This window comes from Crocodylus porosus, unplaced genomic scaffold, assembly GCF_001723895.1.
Source record: "Crocodylus porosus isolate Cpor-Errol unplaced genomic scaffold, CroPor_comp1, whole genome shotgun sequence".
Lineage (NCBI taxonomy): Eukaryota > Metazoa > Chordata > Crocodylia > Crocodylidae > Crocodylus > Crocodylus porosus.
In genome coordinates, this window is record NW_017728920.1 from 13,693,259 (window position 1) to 13,704,737 (window position 11,479).

The 11,479-nt window shown below is 38.1% G+C and overlaps 1 protein-coding gene across 3 annotated transcripts in view; it reads left to right on the forward strand.

Annotated features, from left to right (window-relative positions):
- Nucleotides 1-11,479, forward strand: part of PCDH15 (protocadherin related 15) — a 904,082-nt gene that overhangs the window by 873,678 nt on the left and 18,925 nt on the right. For all 3 annotated transcript variants that reach the window (XM_019538590.1, XM_019538589.1, XM_019538591.1), the window contains one exon: nucleotides 1,402-1,512. In XM_019538590.1, coding sequence (XP_019394135.1) covers nucleotides 1,402-1,512 — 111 coding nt within the window. The remainder of the gene's footprint in view (nucleotides 1-1,401; nucleotides 1,513-11,479) is intronic.

Genomic DNA, 11,479 nt, shown 5'->3' on the forward strand with positions numbered 1-11,479 from the left:
TGCCCCTCCCCCTGCCCCAGTCCCAGCCTCCCTCCCTCACTGCCATAGGAACCTATCCCTATTTGTTACATTATAAAATGGGTTCACTTTATGCTAATTCAGTGTATGCATCATTCTCTGGGAATGCATGTATTGCATAAATTGAGGGAAACCTATACTGATATTCTTTGAACAGGGTATCTCCTAGATATACCCTGATTCATATAGTAATTAAAATATAGCATTGTAAAGGGGAGATGAAAATAGTTAGTCACTAAAAGCTGCTGTAGGCTAATGCAGATCAGTTCAAGATACATTAATTTGCTTATGACATCTGATTTTTTCAGATTTTAATACAGTTAATTTAGGGCCAGAGTTATACAGTAAAAGCATCATGACTATCTTCTCTTTCCCATCCTTCCAAATGATCTAATAACCTAAATTTATACTGCACATGTTTATTAAAACTGGTCAGAAAAGCTAAATTCCTTTCCAGGAAATGTTTTGTGTTTTTTAACAAACGTTTGAATCTCAAATCAAGCTATAAACTAAGTAGTGCAGAGAGCCAGAGATAATGCATCCCAGCTTTCTGTTTCCCCACACAATTTGCCAAACAGCAGCTAAGTGTCTTGGTGAAAACCTATTTCTCCAGAGCCTGGGACCAAATGAGCCATCATTTCACTTTTCTCAACAGAGAATCTGCATTTTTGGCAAAGTTGAAATTTACCTGTGGAAAACCGGTTTTGTGAAAAGTGTCTTTTCTAGTGAAAAATAACCCATTCATTCAGGAAATTCTGATCCAGCTCTTTGCTGACAAAAATGTTTCAAGTTATAACAATCAGGATTCATAGTAGAGATGATATCTTTTATTAGATCAACAAGATTTTTGCAAAAAAAAAATAATTGTTTTCAGGCACAAACACTCATCAGGCATTGGAGAAAAGATTGTAAAAGTTATCCTGGGTAGCAGTCAAGTTATAACATAAACTTTGGAGATTATCTTACATATTTTTAAATATAAGTGTTATGTAAGCGTCTTCTTTTTTCATTTAAATAAAGGACTTTACCAATACAGCCACTAATATTATTGCCTTAGAAAAATGGGTGCTACTAAAGCTTAAACCTTCTAAATAGTTAATCATAAACACATTACCTATTATATCATGATAAATGGATGGTTTGTCTGGCCTTTATATAAAAGGATAATAGTATTAAACAAAATACTGTTTACATACAGTAGCCATGAAATTTTGTTATGAAGAAACAAGTAATGGGATAGTTAAAAGGTTAAATCAGTTGTTCACGTTTGCTTTTCTTTGAAGAACCAGAAGAAACACATCATAAGTAACTTCTACACATCAGTCCATAGTTCCCATAGACAATTTCTAACATACATTTTTCTCCCTTTATACCATATCAAAGGCGACAAGCTGAATGTGCGAAGACTGCAAGGATCCAGATGGCCTTGCCAGCTGGGAAACCAGCAAGTGGTGCTGCCAACAATCTCTATGAAGAACTCGGTGACAGCACCATGTAAGTATTCATTATGACTCATCATTAAAATTGTCAATGTTACAAGGCATAATTCACATTTTTGGAATATCACCTATTCCAGCATGCATCAAAAGAACATTTCTTGTTAAGGAGATTTTTCACATACTCCTCATACCTCTTCATCATCAAGAAAGTAAATATAAAAGCTAAACTCTCAGCCAAAGTAAAGTGTTATAAGAGGAACAGAAAATAGAATTCAATAGCCAGCTGAATATAAAGGGCTCTCCAGAGGGCCTGCAGCTGCCAAAACATAAAGCTGCTCAAAAGGTGAAACCAGAGCTCCCTATGATCTGGATTAGTCTCCTAGCCCATACTTGGCTATTCATGCTCAAGCAATTAAAGTGGTCCTGAGAATGCACTAATTTGCAGCAAATTTAGGGGTTAGACCTTTCAGAACTCTTCCTACTGTGTGCTGAGAATCTAACCCAGACTTTTATTATTTCAAATCTGCTTACTGGATATACTTAATAATACCCTCAGTCCAAAACTCCCATTCGACGTAGATTCCTCAAGCTGAAATTCTTTTTGGGGTAAAGGTTTTTAAAGCTAATTAAATATTGAAATTAAACACAAAGGGAAAATATAATATGTATTAAAAAGCAATGTTAGTTAAAGGAAAGCACTTTTTGCCCATTATATGCTGGTAAAATATCCATAGCTAAAATCATCTTAGAAGCTGAATTCCAGTATCATATAGTATTTACTACTTATAATAACTGGATAGACCATTTTTAGATTTTAATAACTGACGATTCTAAAAAACGACAGGCGGGAAACCGAAAAGTCTATGTGGATACCATAATAGCGCATGCTCAGTAGTCATTAGCCATTGCATAGCAACCAACTTGTGCAGCAAACCTACATTCACACAGACTTGATTTTAATAGCTAGCAGGGAAAAGAGATATCATGCACAGATTATGGTTTTGAGTTCTTATACTAACAAACAGCTGATTCTATATATTGAGATTCTGATAAATGGCAGAAAATGCCTACAGTATAAAGCTTTTGGTGTTCAGTTTTAATTCTAGTATGTGACACATTCTATTAAGTGAAATTCTAAGAACTGGAGCCATGGTATGCCTGAAATCAGTTTTCTGCTGAGACATTAAATTACTAACAGAGGACAAATTCTCGTTATTTACTTCTGTAGATCTGAAGTAAATTAAAGGAATGTATCTTAATAAAGTAGAATTATTGTCCAACGATAGTGTGTGTTGGTTAAAGGCACATACTAGCAAATCTATTTATTATATCATATACTACACTTGATATATATATAAAGTGTAGTAGATATATATATCAAGTGTAGTAGAGAGAAAAACACTGAGAATAGGTTTCATAATGTGTCTAAGCTACTTTTGAGGAAATTGGTGATGTATTATTTGAATTTTGTTCTATTTTAAATATTATTGTTACTGCTGCTGTTCAAAGTCTTGAAGTTTTGCAAAGTATACATCTGAATTTGTAAAATATTCAGGTGGCAGGAGGAAGAGTTGTGCTTCCATTTGAAATGTTGATTGAGTGTACTGCCTGCTTATCAATTGATTTTAGTTGAATTTCTGTTTGGGACTAGAGAAGTTTCAGAGCACTCATTGATGCAAGTGTAGCTTCATCCCAGTTTTTTTCCATCAGCTTTGTATACTTGTGAAATGATATTACTTGGGAAGTTGGAGTGGCAAAAAGCATATTTCTATGAAGAACAACTAATATATAATTTAAAAGATTTAGAAATTTGAGAGTTCTATGTCCTGGTCCAGATCGGGCTACTTATGCCTGTACAGCAGTGATTCTAAACCAGGGTGGCAGAGCACCTTGTCGTATGCTTTGAAGATCCTCCTCAGGAAATGTGAGGAGATAAGTGAGGCTTAGCAGGCTCAGGTTTCAGGTGTGAGGAGATAGACAGATAAGGGCAGGCAGGCCTGACTACGGCCCTGCCCCTCTTCAATGAGGTAAGCCTTGTAATACATAAATTAGCTTTTTGAAATGGGGTACTGCTCAATTCACAAAAGTTATGGAGGGGTGCTTTAAGTCTTATGAGGGATGCTTTGAAACTAAAAAGGTTAAGAGCCACTGCTTTACAGCCACCCTTTAACTTAAGTGCTTTGCTATCTTAAGACCCTAGTTCTTTAACCAAATTCCCATTAAAATCAAAGGAACAGTTCTTACTTATTCTTCTACAAGTTAAACTGGGCTGTTTATAAATTGACATTAGATGCCTTATGAGTCTTCATTCTAGAAGTTATAAGTTAGAAATTCTCTCTAAGGGAATACTAATGGAGTTTGAAACTGGGAGATCGTGCCTCAGTTAAGGAGCAGCAGGGTAGTTAGAGAAAGAACAGATCTGCAGAGGTTGCCTGCTGCGCCACAATTAAAGTGTTTTTTTTAAGTTCTTTTCATTCATTATATGCCTGTATTTATTGAACCTGGTGATCACTACATCACTTTTCATGCAAGCTTAAATATAGTCCCTGTGTTTCTGAATAGATTTTGTATCCCTTGTCCCAAGTGTTGTTTCAGCAAATCTGAATGCATGCACCTCTGACTCAGAAGCTCGGTTACCCAGATTTGCACCAGTACTTCAACTGAAAGGGAAAATTTGGCAAACAGAGGAGAGATACCATCCATATGAATGTACATGCTTAAATCTCTTCATGTTATTCAAAGGAAAATTGATGGATGAATATAGTCAACTGTTTCTTGTACACTAAAATACATAGTATTTGTACAGATTTTTGTCAGTAAATCTGTGGAAGAAAATGGGGGGTGGGGATTAAAAATAAAGGAAAGAAATTTACCTAGGTATTTTAGGGAGAAATAATATGCTTATTAATACATTAAAATAAAGAGGATTAAAAGTTACTGAAGATAATTTATTTCAAAAGCATTCTTGGGGATTTTTTTAATTGTTGTAATTTGCTTGCATTTTCATAATTGTCCTAGAGCCATCTGCAATACTACATCATGTCTTCTTTTGTTTGTTTAGGTATTTATGATAAATTAAATAGAACTAAACTTTTTATTTGTTTATTTTACTCTGTCTTGTCTCATGATTTCCATTCTTTCTCTCTCTTTGGATACATAGGCATCAGTAAGTAAACTCACTTTTTAGTGTATAATATTCATAGCTAATAGAAACAGTAGTTAATTCTTTTTGCTTAGTCTACATCAAAACTTTAATCATTTGCTATCTGATTATCATTCTTTATTTTTATATTAGTATGCTACATGGAAGACATTTACTTTTAAATTAAAAGATTAGTGTCTCTATTTTCCTTTTCCTTTCCCTTTTGTGGAAACTAGTGTCAATTAGAGTAGGTACGGAACTCATTGCAATGGCTGAACTTAAATGATTATTTGTAGTCTACAGTCTAAGAGCCTAGAAACTATTGTGTGTGAAACATCTGGGACTGGGGGATTGCAGCTGTTGTGATTCCCCAGCCCCAGGAGTGTGTAGGGTGCTCCCATGTCTGGAAGCCACTCAACTGAGGGGGGCTCCCAGGCATGGGAACTTGCTTCTTGCTTGTCCAATGGGATCTGGTGTAAAATCCCACAATCACATCTACTACCATGTTCATGTGGCATGGCAGGAAGAGTGATTGTGTTGATCATGCATTAGATCCCATCACACCTTTACCTTCATCTGTAGAAAGGCCTTAGGGACCTTGAGATATATATCTCAGAAGAGGACCAGTGAAACTGAAATACTGCCACTCAGTATGTTGTTTCAAAATAATGAAATTATGTATTATTTTTTTCTTTAACTGAATGATTCTGTCATACCCATGATCATCATAGACAAGGAGACCTACTTATGTGATCATCATAGACAAGGAGACCTACTTATGTGATCAGCATAGACAAGGAGATCTACTTTCCCTTAGGCTAGTTCCTAGACAATGTCAGGTGCAGGGGAAGATGTATACCAGTGGAGTCTTCCCCAAATGCCCTGTGCTTTATACTGTGTTAGTCTCATTTACATGGGCCCTGTCTTCCCTATGAACTGATTCCTATCAACCATCCTTACTCAGCCCCCATGCCCTGACATGAAGAGATAAATTAAGATATTGTATATGCTCAGCTGATGCATTCATCTAGAGAATTCAACAAAAATGTATTTTACTTTTCCCAGCTGTGAAATGTAAATGTGGGAGGTTTATATGCACATAAATAAGGAAGCTTTAGGATTTTATCTTATTTTATCTTTACTCATAGTTAAATGTTTAAATGATATTTCCATCTTTACTTTAGTGTTTTATCACTGTAGAATATTTTTAAATGCCCTGTTAAGTGCAATTTCCTAGAGTTCTGGAAAGAGAAAGAAAAAGAAACAGCAAGAAATTTTAACTTAAGTTTTGGTGTGTCTGCAATACAACACAATGAATGCTGTATAGAGATACATGAGCAAGCTCTGAACAAACCATCTCTGATCAAGGAGGAAGCATACCTGTATCGGGGCTCTGTAGGGAAGATTGCCATCCTACCATGCTCACTGTATATTGCACTAAAAAAGGCAGTTTCAATAGACCTTTACCAGGTGTCTTGCACCTCAGCATTTCCCAAAGTATTGGGGTCACTTACCTGGGAGGGCACAAAAAGTTCCTAGTGGAGGCATGTGCAAACAACAGCTGCTACTTCCCTACACTGCTGATTGCTACTGGGGAATGGTGGCAATTAACAGGGAAGGGAAGCAGTGGTGAGAGAAGCAGTAGTTGACATGGGGATGAATAAGAGTAGCCAGCCTTGGTGTGGTGAGCCATTAAAAACCCACAAAGTTTGGGAAATGCTGCTGCATCTCATTAACTACATATGGTGCTTTACTACCTAATGGATTTGAGTTCACTAGGCATGTCTACACATGCAACAATGGGGTAATCATTGTTGGGGTAATCATTGTCGCCTTGCGGAGTCAGGTCAACTCTCAGGATCTCAATATTGTGCTGTTAAACAGGAGGCTGTGATGCAATTGCACATATACAAACACACAAATCAATTAGGTGCATACACCCACATACACTACCAACTCAGGCACATACACATCCAAACCCGCCTAAACGTATGCATACCTATCACCAGTTCAGGCACATACACTATACACCCCAAAAGTTAGACAAAAATCAATTGTCCATACACACACAGTACACATACACAGATCACTAATTTGTATATCATGCACACAAATGCTTGGTGTTACTTAAGATCAAGTGGCCCCAGGTATACTCGAGGTCACTGGTGCAAGGGGAAAAAAATCCTGGTGGCAAGGAGGAGACATCCAGGAAAGAGAGAGAGATGAAAACCTGGGAGGCTGGGGCTGGAAACTGAAGCAGACAGCTGAGATATTGCGGGGATGGAGCAGATAAGTGGTGGCAAGGAGGAGACAGCCAGGAAAGAAATTGAGGCAGAAACTTGGTTGTTCAGGGGAAAAGACAGTGGGGGTAAGACAGTGGCAAAGAAACAGGGGGCTTGGAGAGACAGAGAAGCTCAGGACAGGTGTAGGAGGTGGCACTGAGCTATGAGTAGGAGAGAGAGAAATGAGACAGAAGTTAGAGGGGCGAGGAACAGAGATTGGAGCGGGGCCAAACCATAGTAAAGCAAAACCCAACTCAGGGGTCGAAATAACAGTTTTATTAAACAGACAACACACTACACAGCCTCATGAAAGTTATTGGTTTACACAACACACACATACACTCACAATGGCAGCAAGAGAAAGAAACTCAGTGGAAGGGTTGGAGTCCAGGTAGGGAAGAGAAGCAGAGTCCAAGTCCTTGCTTGAAGAGTGGGTGGGGAGTGATAGCTATCTATCCAGGCTGGAAAGGGGTCCTTGTCCAGTAGGTGTTGTCCAGAGGGGGGCTAGCAGCAGGGCCTCTGGGCGGATAGGTAGTATGGCATGGTGCTGGTCCAGATGGTGAGGGCATCCCAAGGAGTCAGTCTTCACTACCCCTTTTTATGGGGCAGACTACCTCTAATCTCCTTTGGGGAGGGCATGTCCAGGCAATGTCAGCCCTGTCCCAGAGGGCTCCAGGTGTTCTTACTGAGCATGTGCAGCCTTGGCACAATGGTGGGTTGCCTCATCTTTTGTTTCTTGAATGCTGAGGGTGGTTCCCAGGGCTGGGTCCTTCATCCAGGTATTGGTGTTGATGGTTCGATCATTCAGAGGGAGCTATTTTTAGACCTACTGACATTGTCTCTCAAGCACCCGCATTCATCCCCATTCATTCAGGAAACAAGTTACATAGAAGGGGTAGGTGTGAGTCATGGGTTACACAACCGAGCATGGCGATAAGATGGAGGCTTGACATTACAAGATGGAAACTTGACATGACTTATGCTAACTTATATATATAGGCTTAAAACAGTAATCACATAATATAAAAGCAGTAAAAAAAAAATCAATACAAACATAATAATTATCACTTATAAAACAGTGGCTATCTATATCAAAATAGCAGGACACTTATTTGCAAAGAGGGGAGAGAAAAATAAAACTTACTACCTAAAATAAAATGTTAACGCTTATCCTACATTTTAGCTTACTTATACTTATCTATAGGGAATAGAGAGGGAGAGAAAAAGTCAGAAATGGTTGGGGAAGGAGAGAAAATGAGTTTTAAACTAAATAAAGAAAAACTGGGGGTTTTCTACATCATTAGTGCACATGAATAAACTTGGGCACTTATTGTTCTGGAGTTTATTAATCCTGAGTGCCGTGCACCCAGGATCACAGTATGTTGAGCTGGGTAGGAGCAGCCCTGGTTGATGGGCACTCAAGGGGTCAGCCTGCCAGCCTGGGTCTTCTACCCCCGGCTCAATGTGTTGCAGAAGGGCTGGGTGGGGCATGAAGGTGCTTCAGTGCAGGGCTAGCCAACAGGGAGCCCACACACTGAAACTCCTTAAAATAAAATACTCTGCAGCAGGATAGTACTTGTGTTGACAAGTACTATGCTGCTGCAGACTTAATCTAATGCGGCCTAATAGGGGCACACATGAAGATGTGCATCCTTTACTGTGCAGCTAATTAATCAGCTTCACATAAAACATCTTATGTAGACACATCCAGTTTTTAGTATTTTGTTACATTAGCTATGTATATGTGTGCATTATATTCTACCTCCACCCCTTATTGCTATCATGTCCACCTGTTTTGCAGTCTTTAATAACATATATTTGTACAATTTATCCAAATTCATAAGAACAGATTTTTCTTACTGCCTTGGAGAAAATCCAGTGAATTAGGTAACAGTAACAGTAAAATAGTTAAAGCTATTCAAAATAATCTGCAAGATTTTTTCTTAGATTTATTCCCTGTTTCTTTAAAACACCTGACCTATGTTCTGTTAAACATAAAAACATCAATTTATGGTAGGACTAATCCCCATTTGGAGTGGTGAGATTGTTGAATAGTTATAAAGTACTGAAAATAACAAAAAAAGTAAAAAAGTCACTTTTTAATAAGCTATTTTAATTATTTTACATATAGTTGCTGTTCCTATGGGGCTCTTTTAGCTTCAATCTGCTATGGGTTTTTGAATGTTGAAAGTAGTGCAAAGAAGTTGGGTTAGTGTGTCATTAAAATGCTCAAAGTAAATTGCACAATCAGATGACAGTATATTTTTATTTTTATCAGAGTTACAGTTTACATGTGGATGCTTTAGCTACACACATGTATGGTGTGTACTTGGTATTCCTACATGCAGTAGACAGATATACTCATGTAAATATGCATAGAAGTGAAATCTGTCTGTGTGTATGTGACTGTTGTACATACACTATACACATTAAAGTGTAGGGCAGTCCTCTTACTTTATAAAACTCAGGGATTTGGCACAATGTTGGTAGCAGTATTGTGAATATTATTCTGCTGATGTGAAAAATGGAAATACCATGTCATGCTACATTATAATTCCACTTATGGTGCAGAAATATGGTGCAGCATACCTGTAATTGGAAAAATACGTGCTTTCAGATTTTAATTCAATGTATGAGAAAAAATACAAGTTGGTATTTCAAAAAAAGGAAAGTCCTATTGTTTTCAAAGCTGGAAAGATGTTTGGTTAAGGTTAAAACTTGTTTACTTAGCTGGAAGACGGTTCTAGGCTCTTCTTTTCATATTCTCTTTCTATACAAAAGATATAAAAGTAAATGTCTTGCCTCAGTAGTTTAGTAAATATGGCCTTTATACTGGATAATATTATTACAGTAGAAGTAATGCTATGGCACTGATTCACATCATAAATCCATTTGTTTTTCATGAATATCTATGTCCATGCATGTTTCCTTACATGTAATTATCTTCTTTTCTTTCAAGTCTTTTTCTTCTCTACCATTTTCAACAAAGCAGGGGAAAAAAGTCAGTCTTAGAAGAAGGAGATCGTCAAAGACTTATAAGCAGCTTTGCTTCCCGTGCTATTGAGGCTCACAAGCAATCTAATATCAATGGATCATTGAAAAGTAATCTTCCCAAATCTGCAAGTAACATTACATTTTTATCTGATGAGAACCCATTAACTACTCAAAACCCATTGTATATAGAAGGCGCCATTCAAGGTTTGCCTTCTAATGAGTTACCACAGAAGAGAAAAGATAGTTTAGCTGATCTTTCACTCAGAAAAGTAGTCTTGAAAGACGCCCTTTTTGGGTGCCCTTTGGGAGGCGTTCACCGTGCATGGACGTTACCAGCTCGGATTAGTAAAAGACCCATACCTGATGCTCTAACTAGGCCAGTTATCATGGATCCAATTCAGTGGCAGAAGGAAGGACTCAGGGCAGAAATGGAAAGAGCTGAAAATCAGCATTACTGGGCTGATATTAGTAATCCAATATTAAAAACAAATATTGGGCCCAAGTTAACAGTAAAAGAGAAGGCAAGACAATATGAACAACAGGCTCTACAGGAAATGAAACAAGTGCAACCCTATGATATGAAATACTTGCATTCACCAATACACAGCAGCTTTTACCAGGAAAGAGAAACCATGTTAGAATTGTCTCCTCAACGTTTGTTTGCTCCTGTCTACCATCGCTCTCTTTCTTTCTCCTCTTCAACACCTTGTTCTGAAGTAGCTGAATTTACATCATCCACAATTCCCTCGGTAATCATCAGTGATCATGACCGTCCTGGAGAGCTTTCTCCTCCACCAACTCACAAACCAACTCCACCTCCTTATAGGATAAAGAGATCAAGTCAGCAAAACTTTCAGGCTACACGAACAAAAGTGGAAGTAAAAAAGATAATTCCAGATCCACCCAAAACTCCTCCTCCTCCTCCTCCTCCTCCTCCTCCTCCTCTTCCACCACCACCACCACCACCACCACTACCACCACCACCTCCTCCTCTAACCTTTCCCCCATTGCCTCCACAACCTCCATCTCCAGCAAGTCTTTCTCTGTCTTCCTCCTCATCTACTTATAGCATCCAACACTTATCTCCTTTACAGCCTACAATGTCCCCTGCCAAACAGTTAGCGTCATCGCAGATTACAGTGTCTGAGCCACCTCCTCGCAAGGAGCTAAAAGGAATCCTCAAAAATATTCAAAACTTAGCAGATATTGAAAAATCCGTGGCCAACATGTACAGCCAAATAGACAGAAACCATGCTTTACCTGTGCACACATCCAAGCCTAAGCCAGTTGCAGCACCAGAGCTGCCAGCTACAGAAACTGTTGATGAACATAGCCAACAGAATGCCAACTTGAGTTGTGTAGTAGAGGAACTTGAAAAACGATTTCCTTCTCAATCCACTGCACTGTAACATTACTGTTTAATTTTGGGTATAATATATTTCATGTGAGATAAATGCAGCACACAGTATCTGCCTCATATATTATGTAATTAAATTACTTTAATATCACCAGAGGAATTCAGACTTTTTCCCCTTCTTCACTGTATCTTGCTGTTTGTTTGTTCATACTACTAAACTTAAGGGACATTTTCTTAACATAATCAC